The 23,964-nt window shown below is 47.6% G+C and overlaps 1 protein-coding gene across 3 annotated transcripts in view; it reads right to left on the minus strand.

Moving 5' to 3' along the window:
• The window catches only part of LOC147689146 (Krueppel-like factor 8), a 664,854-nt gene that overhangs the window by 5,923 nt on the left and 634,967 nt on the right, over positions 1-23,964 (minus strand). For all 3 annotated transcript variants that reach the window (XM_086942040.1, XM_086942041.1, XM_086942039.1), the window contains 2 exons: positions 3,516-3,618; positions 2,767-2,903 (listed from right to left, as the gene is read on the minus strand). In XM_086942040.1, coding sequence (XP_086798166.1) covers positions 2,767-2,903; positions 3,516-3,618 — 240 coding nt within the window. The remainder of the gene's footprint in view (positions 1-2,766; positions 2,904-3,515; positions 3,619-23,964) is intronic.

Below are 23,964 nucleotides of genomic sequence, written 5' to 3' on the forward strand. Positions count from 1 at the left end.
TGTCACAAGTCCGCTCAGCAAGACATTCTGAAGAAGGTGTAAAATCGCAGGGAATTGTGGAATGGAACTAGACTTCCCAAGGTGCCTAATTAGAGACCCCTGTGTCTATGCCCATTAGTTCTCAAACTTTTGGGGCTTATTTGTGAACTCATCATGGGCTGGTAGAATAATACTGAAGGTAAGATTCTTAGAAAATACTGCAGTGAAAAATACAATGAACCAATGCTAAATGGCGTGTGCAGCTTGCGAACCTATAACAGACGTGTGTAGCTCGCAAACCTATAGGTTACATACACATTCAGCTTCGCTAAGCAATACTGAATTCAGCTGCTACAGATGAAGAATTAAGGACGATGCACAGCGTTAAAGAGGGCACTCTCCAATAAAGAGAGCTGTATCATTGAAAGCTAATTTCTGGATGTGGGCAATTTCACGGTTGTAGGTGCCCTTTCATTAGGGCCACAGGAATTAGGCACCAGGGTTGACTAAATTAAGTGGCATGAAAGGGCACATTATGCAGCATAATGCAGCACATTTTTTGACAGTAATACTTCATTAGTTGGTCATGTTTACACATTAGAACTGTCTTGATAAAAGGTTTCACCTCATTAGTACCAGTTCAACACCCACGTATAGCAATACGCAATTGAAGGTGAGCAGTCAAACTTTGCGAATGGCTTTCACCAACACAGTAAAACTTCACCACATTTTTTTGTAACATTGCATCAGTTTGAGATAGAAATATTTTTTGGCAAAAATCTGACGATTATGCAGTAGATGATGGATTATGTGGCAAATCAATTACTATACGAAAACACCCTGGCAGTGGAATCGCATAAGTCCAGTAGCCCTGCTTTTCATGCTTGAGGAATCGCAGGCACCAAGTTGAAACTTCGAGGCCAAATCCTGTCATTTCTATGTTGTTTAACCCTTTGCATGCTGGTGACGGCTCCCGTCCGTCATGGCACACAGTGCTCGTGTGCTGATGACGGCCGGGAGCCGTCACGCCCGCGATCGGAATGTGCTGCACAGGAGCGGAATTCCGACCGCAGGCAAGGGTTTAAAGAAGTCATGCCTTCTAATAAAAGTTGTCGAAAGAGACCGAGCTTTTTAAAAAAAAAAAAATTGTATTTTATCGTCCATGCATTAGTGAAAAGCTTACAAATATAATGTGCAGCCTTAACCCAGAGTGAAGAAATCTACTCTAACAAAATACCCTCTTCAATGGCGGCCTCCTTTCAGATGTCCAAAAATATGGATTAGCCAGTGTAGTTCCTAACATCAAGTCCCCCTACATTAATGAGGGAATGAGTACAACAAGCCGAACCGGGAGGCCGGTGGTGTGGGCTGTGAGCAATGGGCATATATTAGGGACACTGAACTGCTGAAGGTAAGAGTCACTGAAAAGCAGAGAAAATAGTAAAGAGAGGGTGCAAGGAAAAGAGCGGGCAGAAGAAGGCAGAATTTTCAAAGAATTACGGTGCACAGAGCAAGAAGACATCCTGGAGTTAAAGGCGGAATATGGCTGCTTGGATAGAAAAGAATAAGCTAAGGAAGAAGAGAAAAATTACTGAGTACAGTCCTTAAAAAAGAACAAGCACTGGCTCCAGTACGATAAGAGATTACTGGGTAATTCAAAGCTTTTGACTTAGGGTATTTCAGGATCTCTTCAGGAAACAACTTTTCTCCTCCTCCAAGGGGTTCCAGACATAAAGAGTTAAATGCAGGCACACAAACAATAGGTTGTTGCTAGAAAGGCTACAGTGGAAAATCACTACAACAACTGTTCAGTTTGACAGGTGTACCCGAATACACGGACGACAGAACTATAGGAGCTTGTTAAGTTTTTAAAGTAATGTTTTAGTACTAATTACTCTGGTTTAATTGCAGGATACAAGGCTATGTTAAGGAAATGTTTACTTTCCTGTAACAATCGGTTTGTCATTTGCAGTGTTTTCCAAACCTCAAGTTTTTTGGTATATTTTGTTTCATCTTTAAACGTTTTACTATAGATGAGTAGACAACACGATTCAAGGCCTACATTAAATTGTGTTTCCTTAACCCCTCCCATGCTCGTGATGGAACCGTTCCGTCACGAGCCTCGGGTGGCCTGTGCTAGTGACGCAACAGTTCCGTCACGTCCCGCTTGCCGCGCCGTGCGAATTTCGCGCCTGCGCTGGACGTTCTGAAGAGCGGGCGGGGCCGTGACGGAACCGTTCCGTCACAAGCACAGCTCACCGGCGGGCCGTGACGGAGCGGTTCCGTCACAAGCACGGGACCGCCACGCGGCCCCGCCTCCCCCTTAGCGCTGCGGCGGAATACCCGCCGCAGCGAAGGGGTTAAAATGCTGCTCAATGGGTAGTGTGCGCATAATACATTTATCATCAAACTGCCAGAACACCACTGCTACCATTTTTAGTGAGTCAGGCAAGCTCCAGTGTTGGGCAAAAGGATACCACATTACTCCCCTTATGCAGTAGAGGCCATTATCGGAGGAGCGGTGCATGGTGGGGTGGGAGACGACAACAACAACATAAGGCGCTGCTGCATAACAGATGTTTATTGTTATCCAACTCAATGGTACTATTTTATCGACCTCAGAAGGATGAAAGCCTGAGTGGAACCGCCGGGATTTGAACCTGTGACTATGAGGTCGAATAGAGGCCCCTACAATGGATGCATTTGTCTACTAAGCTACCAGGCCCAACGTTAACAAATCCCTCCCTGTATCCCACCCGAGGCTGGTCATCTGAACTCCAGGCTTACCTGTGTGTATTCGTCTGTGTGCTTTCAGGTGGGAGCTCTTTGTGTACACCTTGTTGCAGCCATCAAAGTCGCACTGGTGAACCCGCCTCTTCCTGCCATCTGGGGACTCTGATCGCCGCATGCGCCCCATCGAAGCGCTAGAAACACACAGAAAAGAAGATGGTTATAGAAAAGTATCTTCAGTCCCTTCCTTACACCACGAATGCAACCCACCTCCCCCAAACATCGCCTGAAGGAGGAGCGATTAGGCTGCAAAGTTACCAGACAACGTCATTGTCTGGAAACAAACTGCGTTTCCCCTTTTAAACTCTTGCTAATCCATTTAATAGAAAGACTGAGTTTTGAAAGGGTTTCCCAACTTACAATGGGTTTTTATTTTGCTTTTTGTAGCTTTATTTCTGCAGTTTTCGCAATCAATCCATGAACTGAGGTCATTCAATAACTTAAGAAACAGTATCCAAGCCAGGGACAAAAGCTTGACTTACACTAAATGTGGAAAATGGTAACTCATTTGTAACACTAAATTTGCAACTTTTTACATATTATAGATTCACTTGGTCTGCATACTCCTCCCACCGTGGGGTTGGGCTTAGACCGTGTCCCATGATATCAACCCGGGATCAACACAGCCTCGCAAATCAATGTCTTCTTTAGACTGCTTTGCACCGGTGTGTTACATTACTTGATTTTTGCCCTGAGCACTTTTGCTATCAGTATCTGCTTCTAGAGGAGGAACATGCAATACTCACTCTCGCTGCATCTCTGAAAAGGACATGGCTGCGGTGTCCACCAGGCTGTCATCACTATCTGTGTTAATCTCCACCGGGGACATGGCGCCAGGCTCCATTTTCACTGCAGAAAAAGAAAAATAAGACAATATACGTCAAGCAAGGGCAAACAGGAGCACTTACAAAAAAACAAAATGGCCGTCAATTTTCCTGGCAACTCTATGAAAAGCTCGTACACAGTATGAACTCCCAAACCTTAGGCTACCATTAACACCACTCTGACCTACTATTTACCATTGTGCACCAATATTTGTAGGTTCTTCAAGTGTTTAGCCTTCTTTATTGCAAGGTGAGTCCCTTACCACCACTGAAAATAAAACTCAATAGCCAGATACGGTGCCCAGTGAGTCCAGACAATGGAAATTGCCCACAAGGAACACAACTTTGGCAAAAGGGGAAAGAGAGGTGCCGGCTTGGGATCAGCATGACTTCCAATTTTCAAAATAAAAATGCATGGCAGGCTTCCAGTGAAACTCTAACAAGTTCCATATGGCAAGTCTAGCTTTAATTGAACTGTTCCAGGGGCTGAGAAGAGGAAGGATTTGACCACATAACACACAGGGCAAAATGTCTGACCCAGAACTTGGGGCCTGAATTCGATCTTGGCGGAGGGGAATACGCCATCACAAATGTGACGGGATATTCAGTTCGCCTTATTACTTTCCCATTATATCCTATGGAGATTGAAATATGCTGGTTGGGATATCCGTCACATTTGCGACAGTATTCCATCCGTCGAGATTTAAATAAGGCCTTTAGTCCTATCTCTGAAGCGAGGATTTAAAGCACTGTATACCTATCCAACATGGCCCGTAGGTGGACGCTAGGCTCCAGCCCGGTTGGCAAAGAGGGCATGGGTAAAGCCTGTGTGTGGGCACATCCTATATGCCCATGTCATTGTGTGCAGCAGACGCCAGAGATGGACTAAGGCCATGCCCTGTACATGCTCCATAGAGGGTGGGGTCAAAGACCATCCCCTACATGCTCTACGCCCGACACTACTATCCTCACACAGCACCCACTGGGCACCGCTGCAGCAGACACAGGGTGTAGTCTTCAGCCATGTCCCGTGCCCAGCGGCTCAACCCATTACTCCAGTCCCCGTACCTGTGTGTCCTGCGCGATGGCCAGAACCTGTACAAACCATGAACCCTCAGCTGAGGTTCACAGACCAACTGAAGCATGTTTGGCTGCACTTGGCATAAAAGGCTAGCAAAAAATATGTCCATAACCTAAAACACAACTGTGAGCTTGCGGACGGCACAGCCAAAGGCTTACAATTACATAAAAACACATTTTCTACCCTTCTTCTTCCTGGTTTGGTCTGGCGCGTCTTCACCAAGCCCTTCCTCGCTAAAAGTTTTTCTATATATTGGTTCATCTGTAGTCTCAGCAAATCTTTCCCATATAAATTAAAGAGAAGGTAGTAATAATTTGAACTTCTTTTGCAGCTCTCTCCCTTTGACCAACTTTTGTGAAAATTTCCTAACCAATCGAAAATGAATTGCAGTTTATTTCTGGTAAGATTCTTACTGATATATTTGTATGAACTAGCCAACGTACAGAATTCTAGAAATTGCATAATTCACTTGCATTAGAACAGGGTATTGACAGCACTGCTCTCAAAAGACCTATTGCTAACAGTAGTACCTGTAACTGGATTAAGTTGCACCCCTTTCAATAATCACTGGGTTTCTTCAAAAGGCCAATTTCAGCCTTTGGCTGCACACTCTGTCCATGATGTCTAGGCCTTGTCAGTGGAATATTCATTCGATCCATCACCTGATGCTACTGGCTATATGTATGTATCCTTCCACCTCCACTCCAGTGCTGACCTGGAACCACATGGGGGACTTGTTTACAACTCCCCCGGCTCCCTCCTGTCCGTGTAGTAGCTGTTAAAGGCTACATTCATTAGCACATTAAATCCAGACCTGATGGCTTTGCCAATGCTTTATTTTATTTTTTTATATAATTCTCAGTCGGATTTAATTTTTGCCAACAACGACTTTCCTAGCAAGACAATAGGTTTAGTGCGGTGTTGTGACATGAGATCTTTGCACCGCAGAAATAGAAGTACAGCTGTTCCATTTAACGTGTTATTTGGCCAAGATTATTTTTACTAGCACTGCATAAATATACAGCGCTTTCTGTCTCTATGGAATGTAAGGGGGCAAGGCGCTTACCAATCTTTCCCCCTTCTACTTGGGGCCTCTTCTCCCCCACCTTCCAATGCTTCCTCCATGACGGAAGCGGCGAGGCACAGGCCTGTCTCTGCGGCTCGCCCACTGCTTCTAATACACGATTTAATGAAGTCCCCGGCCCCCTGCCGAGCCGCCCGGCCTTCAGGCTTCCCTGAGATCTGCGCACTTAACTTCCATGGCAACACGGAGGCAGCAGGCACCCTGCCTGCCTCTCTGAGAGCAGCTACCTGCGGCTCGCGCTCGGCCGGCCCAGGTGCACGTGCCAGCCCCATCCAGGGTCATTTGCCTTCCCGGCATTCACCGCTTCCTGTCTGTATATCCCGATGAAGGGGGCTCGGTGTTAGGCGCCTAATCTGTGAGAAAATACACAGCACAAGAAAGGGCCGGAGAGAGACTGTTTTTTTTTTTGCAGTTTTATATAACGAACCAAGGACATTATGCGGCATGGAGAGACCATATTATGCAGCAGGGTTGACTAAATTATGCGGCAAGAAAGGTCAAATTATACAACTTGATGCAGCACATTTTGTGATAGTATCACTGTATTATTTCGTCATTTACGCACAATGGAACACTGTTCAGACACAAATTTCGTCGTATTAATACTCATCGAACACCCTAATACATCAATCAATAATTGAAAGATGACCAGTTAACCTTTGTGAATGGCTTTTCACTGCGGGGTGTGCTACAGAAACAAATGATAGACGGAAGGCTGAGTAAATCAAACATTCACCCCCAGTCACGAGATCTGGATAAATGCATCCTTCTTTTACTCACTTCGCCAGCCCACTTTGGACCCAGCCATATGCAAATCAGTCTTGACCCTGCTACCCATGGGAACAGTCCAGACCGAACTGCCAGGCCCGGTCCTCCCCAGACAGGAAACAAGCACCCTAAGTATTCCCTGGTTGTTGTCTTGTCTCATTGTTTCCTTAGGTGTCACTGCCTTCATTTTACTGATTTGTAGGGATATTTACAGTAGGTGTCTAAGCACGAAATTGATACCTGATATGATGTAATGCATAATTGAAAATATCAGTTTTAAGAAAAAGATATAAAACCGGGGTTAAAACTATACAGATATCGGCATAGACAGTGTCTACAATAATGCATGCCATCCTGGTTGTGGTGAATGAAAGACAATTGTAAACCTTTATAAATCCCCGTCCCCACCCAAAATGTTTGTTCTGCCTAATTTTTAATCCCATTGAGGCCTTACTCCTTTCTTTAGATACGAGTACAAAGAAAGGGGACACACAGCTAAGGCGGCGTTTCTCTATTGTGCTGCAGCGTGAATCAGCTGCTGGGTGTGTATCATACGGAAGTCGTCGTCCCAAGGGTGTTTGCATGCGTAGGCCAAGAGCAAACTCAGGGTGGCCGCCATCTTGGGCGTATTCTGAAACCGGTTGCAATAGGATTGGTTGTTTCTATTTTTGCTGCACGGATTCTGCTGCACATTGCAAGTGGTACTGTACTCCTAGGTCAGAAAAAGGTGCAAGTCAGCCCCATTGCCATGGCAACCCAAGGACATCTATTTGCAGTGGTTCCAGAGTGCTCCACTAAGGGGCGCCATAATGACTGCTGCACCGCAGACCAAATATACATGGGTATAGTTTACCTCCCCCTTTGGCTAGCATCTCTCCTCTTATTACATAAGCCACAGCTTACTTACCACACCATAAGAGAACCCTTGAAATGGCCTCATTTGTAGCACTTACACGTTGAGGCTTTTGAGAGCCCTTTTGGAGCCGAGTGGGAGTTGCCCAGGCCGCCCAACGTACAAGAGGGGCATTTGGAGTCCTGTAAAAGACTGGAGTAGTCGAGTGGCCTTAGGGTGTCCTTTGATGACTAACTGGCAGCACCGGGGGTGACACTGCTTCACCCTGACTAGCCACCGTGGAAGGGTGCTGTGATACAACCAGTCAATGGGCCAGGTGTGCCGCTGCCTGGAGTACCTTGGTCTAATCTGGCTTCTCTGCCCACATGGTAGTGAAGCTGGTTTATCTTCTGGTTCACAGCCAGCGGTGCGGCTAGTTTTATCTATGAGACTCTTGCTACCTTGGGGAGCACACCAGGTTTGAAAATATTCAGACTAGAGCCCTTGAAGTGCCCAGGAGCCAGCCACACTTTCCCTGATGTCTCCTTTCTGCCAACCAAATACAACATAAAGCAAACAGATGTGTCTGGTTTCACAACAGAAGGATACTGGACTGAATCCGAGCTACACCAGCTCATATTTAATATTCAGTAAAATGCACTTAGATTGCTCCAGTCTCCCCTGTTATTAAAGCTCAGTGAAGGATTCTTGCTCAGCACAAGCTCGAGCCTCTTTTTTTGGGTGACTCAACAGAGCCGCATAGAGGGAGAGTAATAGGTCTAAAGTCACACGGTGTGTCATGAGCGCCGAGGCCCTCTCCCTCAGCCTACCGGACCTCCCACTGAAGCTCCTCTCCCAGCCAGAGTTTGCTGTGCCCGTCCGTGCGGTCTGACATGGAGCTACTAGGTCAGAAGGCTGTTTCTTCTAGGCGCTACAAAGGGAAAATGAGTGGGTTATTGCACACAATCAAGCAGGCCGGTGACCAAGCAGGCTCCCCCCTCCGTAACAGTTCAGACTCGCATATTTATTTATTGTAATTGTATTTTCTAAGCGCTTACTACCTCTGCGAGGCGCTGAAATATACCAATAGGGGCATTGTTCCTGCCCGAGTGAGATGGGTTTCGAATAAAACCAATTTCCTCAGACCCCCTCCTGCTTCTATGGTCTGTTGGCAGTGCACACAGCTCAGGGGCGTGCGGGTGCGGGGGGACGCCGGCTGCTCTGCCTTTAACGGTACAAAAGGGGGTGATGATGGACGGAGCATCTGAATCAATCAAACACTCACACCCAGTCAAAAGATCTGGGTTTAATCCATCACCGTTCTTTAGCCCACTCTGCCACCCCAGTTCAGACATGGCTATATGCAAATCAGTCTGACCCTGTGCCTCATAGGAACAGTCCAGCCCGAACTGCCAAGCCATGTCTTCCCTGGACCGGAAACAAGCTTCCGAGGACCGGTATCTGGCATTCCAGCCGTCTTCAGCCCGGCTTGCTTGAATCCAGTGGCAAAGTGAGCAAGGGACTCACGTCTTATGGCGGCCAAAAGCGGTACAAAAGGGGGTGGTGATGGACGGAGCATCTGAATCAATCAAACACTCACACCCAGAAGCTTGTTTCCGGTCCAGGGAAAACATGGCTTGGCAGTTCGGGCTGGACTGTTCCCATGAGGCACAGGGTCAGACTGATTTGCATATAGCCATGTCTGAACTGGGGTGGCAGAGTGGGCTAAAGAACGGTGATGGATTAAACCCAGATCTTTTGACTGGGTGTGAGTGTTTGATTGATTCAGATGCTCCGTCCATCACCACCCCCTTTTGTACCGCTCTGCCTTGAACGGCACACACCATGTGCTCAGCGGCAGAGAGCGAGTGCTCCAGGGCCACTGGGTATCTGGGGATCCCGCCAGCTAGACACTGCAGTTACTGAAGAAGCAAGGGCTCCTCGCTGCTGCAAGCAGGCATGACCAGTGTCTCGACTACATGTCACAGACACCGGAGATGTGATGTTCAGAGTGATTAAAAAGACGCAAGTTGCACGTTGTGCCTCATTTTATTCCCCATATGAAACAAATCAACGAAGTCACGCTGGATGCACAACGGGGCAACGTCCCTTCAACCGAGATCTCGAAGTGATCTACAGTACAAGTACTACAGCTGAACTAAGCATAGTACAAATCATTAGCTAATTTTTGCAAAAATGAAAACATTTTTCTTAAATGGGAATATTCAGTATGGGGCGTCATGCCTACCAGCGTCAAAATGCCTGTTGTGAGTGGAAGTTTGAAGGGAGGAGGAAGGGGGAATAACAATAAATTGATCGAAATATACAATTATAAAAATTGAGTCCACACTATATTGCCAAGTTAGGTACATGTGGCGTGAAGAATAGTAAATCCGTACTTATATATATTTACATAGAGGACAGACTGATTGTTGGTGTTGCCGACTCAATATTTTTATAGGTCAATATTTATGACGTCAATATTGAATAATGCAGCCACCCCCCCCTCCATGACCCTTTCCGCCTCCGTATAGTGCTGTGTGCAGGCAGTAGCGGGGTTCTACAGTACCTGGACCCGGACCCGGACATTCTCCAAGGAATGCTAAAATGCCCTTGCCGGGTAAAGGTGGTCAGTTGTCTGTAGCTGGTCAGTATGACATTCCACTGTTGATAGAGAGTCTAAATCCCATTACATGCCTGTTATAGTCAAAAGGCTTTGCAAAGAATGTAACAGAACCAAAGCGTCCTGCCCTGGGTTGGAGTATTTCTTTTCTTTCATGCGTTTCTTTTCTATGACCTTTGATCCTGGATCAACATATCCCTAAAAAATCAAAATGGCACCTGGATACCACTTAACTCAGCCAACCAACTTCAGGTCACACACTCTCCGTTTCAGTAAAGACTAATTGAATGCTAAAAACCATGATAACTGTGCAAAATGAAGTGGGATGCCACCAAAGCAACCCCGAGAGGAGAAATGATTACATTCTCAGCCGCCTGCAAAAGGAATGGTGAATAAAATTCCAAGACTGTGGCAGTTAAATTCAAACTCTTGGAAACTAAACACACTGAACACACCTTTGATTATTACCTTCAACAGCTTCTGAAGTTAACTTCAACAAGCAATGCACCCTTATAGTCGCAAAATACACGATGGGAGAAAGAGATCAGATAAACTTTTAGCAAATCCCTTTGTTAAGAAAGAAAACAGGAAACGAAATTCGTCAGACAGCTATGGAGTTCTCCATAATACAGACCTCAATATTCCAGAAACCTTTGTAGAATTTGATAACCTATAGATAAGTGGATATCAAGCAAGCAACATCATGATTAATCTATCACGCCGACGCATGTCGGCACACCTCAACTATCTTCTGTTTCTATGCTTCCTTTTATAAAGCCATGAAATCAAAGAACAGCTTTCCTGGATTAATTATCACACAAACACTTCATACAGACAGGACTTGGCCCTCACAAAAAAGCATCACTTGATCAATGTTGTCTGTAGAGTACACAGCAAAAGTCAATGCTTGCGCTTTGAGAGTTCTCTGTCCTTGTTGATAAGGTTTTAAGCGGAGACAAGAGTCTCAAATAATAGATTTCTTACAAAATGTATTTGGTATGCCATGACCTCAGATGCAGAAAGGGCATTCAGTGCTCACATCAAGTTTCTTGTCCCAGGCAAATGGAGACTTGTCCCACGGAGCAAGTCATGGCAATGGTCGAGATCCCATACCGTGCACACAGCCTCTGTTTTTATCAATAACTGTGCATCCCAACCACTATTTTGACCATTGGAGAGTCCACATGCCCAGAATGTCCGCTGTCCTGCTTTAATTTTGTGTGTCATGATAACCTCAAAATTATAACTAATATAGATCTAAAGGAGATACGAATACGAAAAAGAGGTCAACATATCGGCTTAACAGGCCGAGTAGCGACACCCTGTTGGATCCGAAACCTAAGAGGGAAAATAAACCACACATTTTCCAGCCGCACCTTATTGTGCTTTTTTTCCCCAATATTTAAAACTGCATTGCTTTTATAAAGAGAAAAGAAAGAAAAGAAAAAAAAGAAAAAAAAGAAAAGAAAAGAAAGAAAGATCCCTGAAAGAAAGAAAGAAAGAAAGATCCCTGAAAGAAAGAAAGAACAATCCCCTCCTTTGTCAGATCAGGAAAGCCAGGTCAGGGTGAGATATTCCCAAGTAGCAATGGATTCATTTTCGGAGTGAAGGTGAAACCATATAATGAAAATGCAGATTGTGATTTGCTAAGAACATAAAACGGTATAACCTCTCGAGTACTGCCAACCTATAAAGGTACTTCGAATGAAATACGCCAGTGGTACTCATGTTATCGCTTTTGCGAAGATGAAAGGGTGAGCTGACCCGCCCGTTTCAGACTTGCGGCTAAGCCGTGAAAACACAGATACAAGCAGGAGTCCACGAGTGATCCCACCGGGCTATGGTGAGGCTCGTGCTGCGGGAGCCCCCCCCCCCCCCCCCCCCCCCCCCAGCTGCCTGTTTCCTGCTGAGTTCACATGAAATCTGCCCTGATGCACTGCCTGGCAGCCAGGCCAGGCCGGAAGTGACCCAACCCGAGGAAAGGCCGTTTGACAGACAGGTCAGGGTGGGAATGGCACCATCTGGCGCCAGGCCTCCTGCACTGCCTGATAAAGAGAGCCCCACCCCGGCCCGGCCCCTCCTGCACCGCCCGGACATGTGCAGATGTTGCTATGGAGACACGGGCTCGGCGCTCAGCCCTGGCACCTGCCAGCCTCGCCATCCTGCAAAGGTCATCTACCGAGAGATACCCCAGGATGGGCGGGTCACACCCCGGGACAGGGCTGGGTGGAGAGGAAGAGGGCGAGGAAGGCGGGGGGAGGGTGTGGGAGGAAGACGGGAGGGAGGGAGGGAGGGTGTGGGAAGAAGAGGAGGTGGTGAGAGGGATGGAGTAAGGACAGGACTCGGGGAGACGAGAGGGGGGGGGGGGGGCGGAGGAGCCCAAGGGGAGAGGAATGGAGCGTGAATAGAAGTGACAAGAAAGGCAGCTTTAATGGAGAGAGGTGGGCAGCGTGATGGGTGAGAGGAGGGATGGAGAAGGGGGAGAGACGGGGGATTTTTATAATAGGGGAGGGTTGGCTTCAGGATGTGTGAGCTGCCGAAATTCGACGAGTATGAGCAAAGCAAATCAGAGAGGGTAGAAGGGAAGAGCGGAAGGGGTGGAGAAAGACAAAGGGGGCGCACAAGAAAAAGGAGGGAGGGATGGTAAAACGGGAGTGGAAGCCAGCAAAATGGAGAAAGAAAGCAGGAAGGACAATAATAGCGGGAAATGTGAAGATAAAAGGACGAGAACTTGTTAACAGAGAAAGAGCCGAGAAGCGAGGGAGGATGGATGAATAACAAATTTATAGTAATGCAATTTAGCAGTTTCAGGTGCCATTGGTGGTTTTATTTATATACGAGGATGTCACGAAGTTCATCGTCAGCGTGACGCATTCCGATACTGAGCAGACGGGCACATTATCCCGCGCTTGCATACAAATGCAGCGCAGATTAATTAGCATTGCATCGCAGCAGGCGGCGGCCTGTGGCTAGGTTAGCAGTTCTATCACGCGGACACCAGGTGTCACTGTTGCCTCACATACAGTCTTGTATTTTCGCAGTCATTCCATATTATTCCCCGGTCTCCTCCGTGGTGGCGGGATCCGAGGTACTAGAGTGCACGGGTAGGTGAACAAGAACAATGCGAGCTCCGCCCGCCCCGCCCCGCCCTCCCCCGTCCCGGCCAGCTGGCACGGCCGCCGCCTGCCCCCGAGCACCAGCGTGGAAGGCGCTGCAGCAGGCAGGCTTTCAGGCCACGACAGGGCCCGCGCCGCATACTTCTTCCTAAATAGGGTACATTTCCCTCTAAAGTGCGGGGCTAGGGAAGTGCCCGTCGCCCGGTGTTCCCTGCCTGTGGCACGGGGTGTGCAGGGATCACAAGCCAGGGGCCAGAGTCTATCGCCTGACTAGTACAAGAACGCGGGAACTTCGCAGGAATGTTCTAGTTACCAGAAAATAGTGACCATAGCGTAACAATGCAGCACGCAGCAGTTTTGTATCCTTTGTAAACTTACATTATGCAGCAATATACACCTAACACACACAAAAACCACAAGGACTGTCCAAGCAGTGCAAGCACGCCAGCCCCGGAAAGCACTATTTTTCCGGTGGATGTGCACGTGTGAATGGGGGTGCAGCATGCAAACCGTGATTTACACCTGATTAGACTCGAGGACTCGCCGGAACCCCTGTAACTGTGCATGTATTTCGTAGAAACTCCTGGCTGGCAAACAGCTGAAGCGGTCTCTAGCTCAGAATTAAGAACAACAGACCTCTTTGACTCCAGTCAATAAGAATCCGAGTTGCCAGAAGCGCTTCGGGGCGTAGAAAGGGTACCTCGATGCACTATACAAATGCACTTTGTATATAATAACGTGCAGCTGTTAAGATAACCCATGCAGTTAAAGCCCCCAGAACCCCCATCAACCACGACACACCAGCTTAATGGCATATTGCCAAGCTGTGTTTAGGGCCACACTTTAATAAATGTTTATTCTGTAATCCGGAAGCTAATCTCCACAGAACACAGAAGTCGTGGCCACTTTTGGGCCTACCTGCAAAGGATGCTTGGCCCCCGGTCTCAAGAGCCATGTGTTTCGGTCCTCTAGGCTCAAGCCGCCCGTGTTACGCATCTGAGGTTTTGTTAAGGAAGGCGGGAGGAGGAGGAGGTGGCATGAAGGTCCTCCAAGAAGGGATACAGGTAAGCGTCTAATGGGTTGACTGAGAATCCGTGGCTTGGCTCCAGCACCGAGGTAGGTGAAACCCTTTGACCATGAAGGCAAAATGGCAAATCAAGGTGTTAGCAAGACAAACCAAAATAAACAGACTTGAGCCACCTAAAAGACGCAGGAATGGTATTTAGCAGAACTCAAAACTCTCCTCTCTATTTTTATAGATTTCTCTCCATCTCCCTGCACCGATCCACCTCAACACACCTCCCCTCATACCACACCCTCACCACCATTCACACCAATACATACTAGGATTCACTTAACACCACCCTACACTCTTAACACCACCCACTCTAAAACACCCCCACTTCAGCCACTCTAAATGTTAACACACAAAGAACTTGCACACCAACTCGCCACATAACGCTTAATGACACGTGCCCTGAGGGGTGCCCACCCAGACTACCACCCAAGAGTGATACCAAGGGATCCAACTCCCTTCAAGTAGGACAACCCTCAACTCTAAAATCACACATACATATCTACCCATCAGCAATCACAGGAAAATCCTGAAAAAAGAAAACCCATCCGCACACAGGTTCACACATACACCACACAGGTTCACACATACACAGGCATACACGAACACACAACTTGTGTCTGTGAACAGCTGGCATTTTAGGAGTTTACACACTGTGTTAACCAGCCCGGTCACCCAAGTGTCTCAGACACACACAGGTCGCACACACAACCTCCATCATCCCACAAATGATGTTTGGCTTGCTTTGCATTTGCCTTTATTGGTCAGTACCTATTGTGTCACTTACACACACACACACACCTGCACAACCAACCATTCATCCTCTACTGCTTCTCTAAAACGTCATTCACTCTTCTAAACAGCAGCTAAATTGTTGGAAACAGTCGGCCAGCTCAAAATTTAATGTTTTACCACACCCTGGCTCTTTACAAAAACATAACTAAACCCAGACTGCAAAAGAAAACCAAGAGAGCGCATATTCAGCCGAGGCCTGGCGCCAGGCAACTACTCACTGCAATGGAGCATAAACTCAGTGGGAAACCTGGCTACGACGACTACTCAGCACTGGAGAGCACAGACTGCCTGACACCAGAGAGCTGCTCCATCCCACAGAGAAAAGACCGAAGAGCAAGAGACCTAGTGCCAGGCAAATACGAAATGCCAACAGAGCACAGGTCCAGCAGCGAGAGCCGCAGTGTCCTGACATCATTCTCAACACCGACTTCAGATAAAACCATCGAAAAACAAAACATCCTTCTTGAAACCTCGGATCCAGCCCTGCCAACCAAGGCCACATAACCTCCTTTGCCGCAAACAACCAGGCAGTCCATGCTAATTTCTTTCACAATTTACTGATGTCATCTCCATTCTAGAAGGGAAGGACTTCTGCTGAGCAGAGGCCTTAATGCGTGAGCCAAACTCTGCTAAAAGCTCCCAACCTTAAACTGCACCAATGACCCCAAGCGTCATCAGCTGGAAAAGACTCTTGGGTGCACGGACACCCTATTCTTCCAACAGACACTCTGCAGAGGTCTCAGCTAGGCCGTCACGCCTGCTCACTCACAACCAACTCAACCACCAACATCAACAACCACACACAGGACCAGGTCCACGTGTAGATGGGCCCTCCTCTGCATGCACTGGGTGCCAGGGGCCACAGAGGGCATCTCACAGGGTACATGCCTCTGGTTTCCAGCTCAAACACTCATTAAAGAAGATTCTGCTTCGAGGTTCAGCGACACCTTTACCTGGAAGACCACCTTCTTGGGATGGTGCAGGGAGGCCGCAAAGCACGCCGAGCAGCCACTCACTGTATGCATTGCCTCGCGCCCTTTCCGTCAGATTCATCAGAGTGTTTAGAATACACAGCTAGGTTGGAATGGTCTTCCTGTATCTTCTTCCCTCCCATATCTTCTTCCCTTCTAGCAGGAGATACAGTAAGAGCCTGAAGGTTCTCAGATGCATTACCTGCTATGTACACATAGTTTCACATCCTCACCCGTGAACGTGGCCTGCTAATTTAGTTCGGATTTGCCATTTGTCCCTGAAAAGAACATATTTATATACCCGCCAATGTAACTCAAAGGGTCAGGCCTCATCCCGATGCCCTGAGGACACCTTTTGTTAGAGTACCCTTATCTCAGCTCTCCTTGCCAGTTTCTAGTTATAACTTGTGCCAAAGAGCTGTAGATGGTCCTCATTTAACCCCTTGCATGCTGGTGACGGCTCCCGTCAGTCATGGCACACAGGGCTCGTGTGCTGATGACGGCCGGGAGCCGTCACAACCACGCCCGCGATCGGAATGTGCCGCACAGGAGCGGAATTCCGGCCGCGGGCAAGGGGTTAAGGAGATGCCTTTGTTCTTCAATTTTCTTGTGAGGAAAGCACACATCTGCCAGGCAATGGTCTTTCTAACTCCAAACCTATGGGGATGCAGTTTCTTCGAATCTGACGCAAAGTGATGTCACCGTGGCAGTGCCCATGCGACCGTTCAACCAGCACAAGAGTTGCACATGTGAAAGTGACTTGCGGATGTGTAACCAAAGTACTTCTCCCTTTAACAGTTTAGAAATAGACGGTCAGCGATGTCTTTCAGTCAATCACGCCTGGACATCTCTAGATCCACAAACATCTTTAATAAAGCTTTCTGAGTTGCCCTGGTGTTGGAAATGAGATCACACAAAACAATTGCTTTCATCCCCCGCTGGTGCAGTACAACAGGCATCACACTGGTTGCAGACCTGGACAGAGCCAGGTGACTTGAAGATTCTTGCTTTGCAAAAGCAATGCTTCGCGTGCACTGCAGCTATGGTAAGGCCCCCCTTTGACGCCATGGAGGCATAACAATCCTCTTTACGAAAATATCCGCTTTGCCCTCTAAAAGCGAGCCACTACATTGCCGATCATGTGATATGAGGCTTTTGTTCCCACTGCAGTGGAGTGTTCAGTACTAGCTCGGGGTTTGTAAGCAGAAGTGGAGGTCGTCCACAGAAGCAATTCTTTCATTGTTCGCTTTTCCCCTGTACCGGGCATGGTGCATTGTACCGGGCATGGTGCATTGGAAGTGCCCACTGGTGTCTTCACCCTGCTCTTAGGCTCGCCAGCCCAGAATGTGCTCCCAGCTACAGCCCTTGGTAAAAAATGTAAATCCTTATTTGTAAAGCGCAAACTACTCATCCTTACGGGTCTCAAGGCGCTGAGGGCCGTCGTGGAAATTAAGTGAGCTACTGCCTAGAGTTACATGGTGCTAAGCTGAGCTGCCGCTGTCGATCGAACCGTGAACTCTGTGCTCCGAAGTCAGCTGCCCTGGGCGCTGCACCACACCTCTCCACTGCCGCCTTCGGGGTTCTGCAGGAAGTGGCTTCCTGCGGCTCCCAAGTTCTTTGGGTCTTCCTGGGTGGCCGGCATGGCACATCTTCGGAAGCACCTGCAGGCTTCTTTCACCAAGAGAACGGGCAGGAGCAGGGTCAGCACCAGCCCCACGTGCTCAGGAGCTCTGGTTGGCAATGCTTGCAAGCCACCGCAGGGGGCAGAGCAAGTGTGCATTCCAACCACTAACCTATCTTCAGACAAAACAGCTGCATATTCAATGCACATTATCTGTTCCAGCAAGTGAATACACTGCCTCTGAGAACAGCGCCTTCCTTGTCTCTGCACACACTGCTTTTGTCACAAGCCATCACAAGGACCCCTTCCTTAATATTGCACACACTGTTTTTATCACGCGGCGCCTTCCTTGTCCCTCCACACACTGCTTTTGTTACAAGCAATCACATGGCGCCTTCCTTATTTCTGGACACACTGCTTTTATCACGCGGCACCTTCCTTGTCTCTGCACACACTGCTTTTATAACGTGCCTTCCTTGTCCCTGCACACACTGCTTTTATAACGTGCCTTCCTTGTCTCTGCACACACTGCTTTTATAAGGTGCCTTCCTTGTCCCTGCACACACTGCTTTTGTTACAAGCAATCACGCAGCGCCTTCCTTGTCCCTCCACACCCTGCTTTTATCACGCGGCGCCTTCCTTGTCCCTCCACACACTGCTTTTGTTACAAGCAATCACATGGCGCCTTCCTTATTTCTGGACACACTGCTTTTATCACGCGGCACCTTCCTTGTCTCTGCACACACTGCTTTTATAACGTGCCTTCCTTGTCCCTGCACACACTGCTTTTATAACGTGCCTTCCTTGTCTCTGCACACACTGCTTTTATAAGGTGCCTTCCTTGTCCCTGCACACACTGCTTTTGTTACAAGCAATCACGCAGCGCCTTCCTTGTCCCTCCACACCCTGCTTTTATCACGCGGCGCCTTCCTTGTCCCTCCACACACTGCTTTTGTTACAAGCAATCACATGGCGCCTTCCTTATTTCTGCACACACTGCTTTTGTTACAAACCTTCACACGGCCTTCCTTATTCCTGCACACACTGCTTTTATCACGCGGCGCCTTCCTTGTCCCTCCACACACTGCTTTTGTTACAAGCAATCACATGGCGCCTTCCTTATTCCTGCACACACTGCTTTTATCACGCGGCACCTTCCTTGTCTCTGCACACACTGCTTTTATAACGTGCCTTCCTTGTCTCTGCACACACTGCTTTTATAACGTGCCTTCCTTGTCTCTGCACACACTGCTTTTATAACGTGCCTTCCTTGTCTCTGCACACACTGCTTTTGTTACAAGCAATCACGCAGCGCCTTCCTTGTCCCTCCACACCCTGCTTTTATCACGCGGCGCCTTCCTTGTCCCTCCACACACTGCTTTTATCACGCAGCGCCTTCCTTGTCCCTCCACACACTGCTTTTGTTACAAGCAATCACATGGCGCCTTCCTTATTTCTGCACACACTGCTTTTGTTACAAACCTTCACACGGCCTTCCTTATTCCTGCACACACTGCTTTTATCACATGGCGCCTTCCTTGTCCATGCACACATTGCTTTTATCACGCGGTGCCTTCCTTGTCCCTGCAAACACTGCTTTTGTTACAAGCAATCACACAGCGCCTTCCTTGTTCCGCCACACCCTGCTTTTATCAGGCGGCGCCTTCCTTGTCCCTGCAAACACTGCTTTTATCACGCAGTGCCTTCCTTGTCCCTGCAAACACTGCTTTTGTTACAAGCAATCACACGGCACCTTCTTTATTTCTGCACACACTGCTTTTATTACAAGCCATCACACGGCACCTTCCTTATTCGGGCAAACACTGTTTTTATCACGCGGCGCCTTCCTTGTCGCTCCACACACTGCTTTTGTTACAAGCCATCACACGGCCTTCCTTATTTCTGTACACACTGCTTTTGTTACTAGCAATTACGCGGCGCCTTCCTTGTCCCTCCACACACTGCTTTTGTTACAAGTCATCACATGGCCTTCCTTATTCCTGCACACAGCTTTTATCAGGCGGCTCCTTCCTTGTCCCTGCACACACTGCTTTTGTCACAAGCCATCACAAGGACCCCTTCTTTATTATTGCACACACTGCTTTTATCACACGGCGCCTTCCTCATTTATGCACACACTGCTTTTGTTGCAAGCCATCACACGGCTCCCTTTAGCTCAAAAATGCAAACTATGCAGATCTGTGGGCTGAAACCGGATTCCCAGGCACGATCAATTTTGGATTGATGTTGATCAGATAACAGATGAATTTCCTACAACTCACAAAAACAATATACCGGCCAGAAAGGGGATGGTAACTGGTTTCAGACCATCTGTGTGCAGGCGTCGTGTCCTTTGCCATGCAAGGGATGCCGGGCTCTGCATGGAGGTCAACACATCCCTGCCTGGTCCGGGGGCATAAGGCGGAGTCAGGCATCCGGGCTGCCCATGGGAGAGGGGGGCTAAACACCCAGGATGCACCCCACAAACAGCTATACTGGCATCATTCTATATGTGATCACGGTGCAGGCATCCTATAGGAGAGGGGGCCCCTAAACACCCAGGGTGCACCCCACACATGGCTATACTTGCATAATTTTATATGTGATCATGGTGCAGGCTGCCCATATGAGAGTGGGGGTTCTAGACACCCTGGGTTCCCCCCACACACAGCTATACTGGCATCATGCTGCATGTGATCACTGTGCAGGCTGCCCATATGGGAGGGGGGTCCTAGACACCCAGGGTGCCCCACAATACATGGCTATACTTGCGTCATCCTATATGTGATCACTGTGCAGGCTGCCCATGGAAGAGGGGGGGCTAAACACCCAGGATGCCCCCATAAACGCCTATACTGGCATAATTCTATATGTCAACACTGTACAGGCTGCGTCTTCGCTCCCGGACGAGCTTTCTGCCGCCTTCAAAATGTTAATCATTATTTACCAAGTTATTTTCATATTCAAACACAACAGGTGATGGACCGAATGTGGATCAATGTCACACACTCAAAACAGATCCTGCTTTGTAAATGAATTGTTGGTTTAGAAACGGTTTGCTTAGCAGTACTGATGTTGCCGTTTCATGCTGGGTTGTAAAAATTCCAAAAATGTAGCTTGAAAGGGAAAGGAAGCAGAATGAGCAAGATCAAGCGAGGTAACAGGGAGGCAAAATCCTTTCAAGAGTTTATTGTTCCCTTGTTACCTCTGTTGATGTTTAAATATCACTATTCAAGCCTCCGGGTTCTATCGTTTTTTTCCTCTTATGTTCTCTCTCTCTCTCTCTCTCTCTCTGTCTCTGTTTCTCGTGCATCCAGTCTCTCTCCAACCCATCCACCCACCTGCAAATCCAATAACTCACTAATACACTCATACACCCAGTCCGGCCACCCATGACCTACCCCATCCAGTCGCTCACTCATACACCCACTGGCTCAAACACTGCTATTCAACCCCATGGCTGTCTATTACCCAATCACCCATACATTGATCGCCCAATCACCTATACATTGATCGACAAACTCCCCACTCTTTGCATCAGTTCATTCATCCTCAACTACTGTGCCCAAATTCACCCATCCAAAAATAAGAGCTTTAGCCAGGAGCTATAGCTCAGAGGTACAGGCACTTGCCTCTAGGCTCATGCACCCTTCATGGACAAGGGTTCGAAAAATAAGCACTTCCATACAATCGCCCACAGACCTTACCTATCCACAAATACTTCAACTTCCTGACCCACAAGCTCATTGAACCATTTACCTATCCATCTATTGCACTCACCCATCCACCCTCACACTGGATCTTACTTAACCTTCTATTTAGAGTGGACGACCTTTACATCAACATAAACTTTACGTCAACCACGACCATTCCCTCATCCTGCCATTACTTCAACCGGTCAGATGTAATAATCAAACGTAATCACAACGATTTGAGAACAAAAGCCAAGCTCAGGGAATGACGAGTCGCGGTACAATTAAGGACCAATGCACGGTCCAGTTCGATGTAGCAGTCAGTTGATTCGATAGTGTTCAAGTAATAGTGGTAGAGACACTCACCCAGGTACTCACTTATCACTCCGCACATTCATCCATCGAGTTACTGAAAACCTCAGCCTTCTCCTCACTTACCCATTGATACGGCTCGATTCAGCTATTCACGCATCCATTCATTACTTGTCCACCCTAGCCATTGCTTTCGTTTATTAGTGTGTATACTCTTATTCGATTTCTATCCGACCTTGCAACTTACTCACTACCAAATATTATATTGTTTTCAAGAGTTTGTCTACCCTACCTCCTGTTTCTGTAAAGCGCTCTGATATCTGCAAAGATCTTGTCCGCGCTATATAAAACCTTAAAAATAAATAAATAAACAACAATTGTGTCACCATCACCTGGAAAAACAGAAAAGAGTGGACCCACAGAACCGGACACAGTACCCCAGATGTGCCCTCAAGAACTGGACAACATGGTGCAGACTCTCTCCAGGGAGGTGGAAGCTGTTCTCCAGACTAGGCTCTACCAGTGCTGTGGATGCCACACAGTGAGGACACAACCACCCTTTTCTGCTGGTCTTTGATCTCTCCATCTGCTACTCAGCATTTCCTTTGCTGTCCTTTGGGTCTTGTCCTGTTGTTTACCCACTCTGAAGGCAGCCAATAGGAGGTTTTAAACGCAGCCCTTGACCAGTGAGGGGTTCCCTGCTGCTGCCCTGCTCCTGCAGCTGTTCTGTATATGATCGAAAAAGTGCACTGCTGTGTTCTGTGTAGTTCCAGTTGTGTGTGTGTGTGTGTGTTGAATCATGCTGCGACTGTTTCTTGTCTCTGAGAAGCTGGCACGGCTGTTGTCAATACTGTGTACACGTGTGCGTCAGGGACGCCTGGGCCAAGTCACGCGCACTCCCGCTGCCGGCATTGTACGTGGGATGCGTGCCTGCGCACGTGTGCGTCAGGGGGCCCTGCACTGACTCTGCACGTGCTGTACCTGTGAAGTGTCAATCAAGCTTGGCTGCAGTCACTCATTTTCGTATGCGCCTAAACTCCCTTCCGTTGACTTCCCTCCCAGCATGAGCTCGTGCTCTGTATCCACTCATGACTAACACATCCCCCCCCCTCCACCCCAAAAGGAAACAGTGGAACCAAAATCACATTATGACTTCTGAAACTGGTGCAGGGTGAACAACTACTCGACTTTTTATGGATAGGGTTTAAACATAATGTCAGTGTTGAAACGTAATGATCAAACTGATCGGTTAGCTACCGTAATGCGTCTTATTTTTCTGTTTTTCCTCTCCCTTTACACCTCTTCTGGCGTTTTCCATTTTACTGAGTCAGCCCAGTCCTATCTTGAATTAAATATTTGGTTTTAATCTTCGAAAATTATGCTTTTAATGCATTTGTTGCTTACATCAATTATTTACTGTTTATACATGTGTAGGTCTTACCACTATGTAAATGTAATATTTTACGAGAAAAAAATAAGCTACATACCAAATGCTGTAACAACTGAGACAACTGTGACCGTCATGTACAATAATGATTGTATTATATAGGGAGGGATCTACTTTTATTCTAATTAGAATCTAATTTTCAGCCATCAGCCGTGTTGGATGTGTTTTGCAATAGTGCGCATGGCGGGAAAATGTATGTGTACCAATATTCCCACTCTCGCCAAACTGCTGGAAAAATGCGCAAAACTACAATTGACTAAACACATTGAACAATTTGATCTCCTTAACCCTCACCAGTCAGGCTTCCGAGCAGGACACAGTACAGAAACTGCTATGACTCACATAATTGACGACGCACTCCAAATGCTAGACCAAAACGACACCTGCCTCCTCATCCTCCTTGATCTCTCTTCAGCATTCGACACAGTTAAACATGAGAATCTACTAGAACTACTAAACACAAAAATGGGTTTATCTGGAACTGTTCTCAAGTGGTTCACTTCCTTTCTTCACAACAGGTCGCAGAAATTCAAGAGCAACAACCTGATGTCCTCGCCAATACCCGTAACGCTAGGCGTCCCCCAAGGATCCTCTCTTTCCCCAACTCTGTTCAACCTAGTCATGGAAACTCTCACCACTTTGCTACAAGCATCCAATGTACACTTTCACATGTACGCCGATGACACCCAACTTTATCTCAAACTACAGTCCCCCAAAGACATCTTGCTCCTGAACTCAACAATTAGATGCACCCAATCCTGGCTTGCCGACAATCATCTCAAACTCAATGCCCTGAAAACAGAGTTCCTCCTGATCTCACCTCCAGCGAAGATCTCCACCACCCAAATTTGGCTTAAACACCTAACCTCACTCAATGTCCAACCCACCATCGTGGACTCAGCAAAATCTTTAGGCATAACACTCGACACCAATCTCAACATGCAGCAACATATC

Source organism: Lissotriton vulgaris, chromosome 10, assembly GCF_964263255.1.
Source record: "Lissotriton vulgaris chromosome 10, aLisVul1.2, whole genome shotgun sequence".
NCBI lineage: Eukaryota > Metazoa > Chordata > Amphibia > Caudata > Salamandridae > Lissotriton > Lissotriton vulgaris.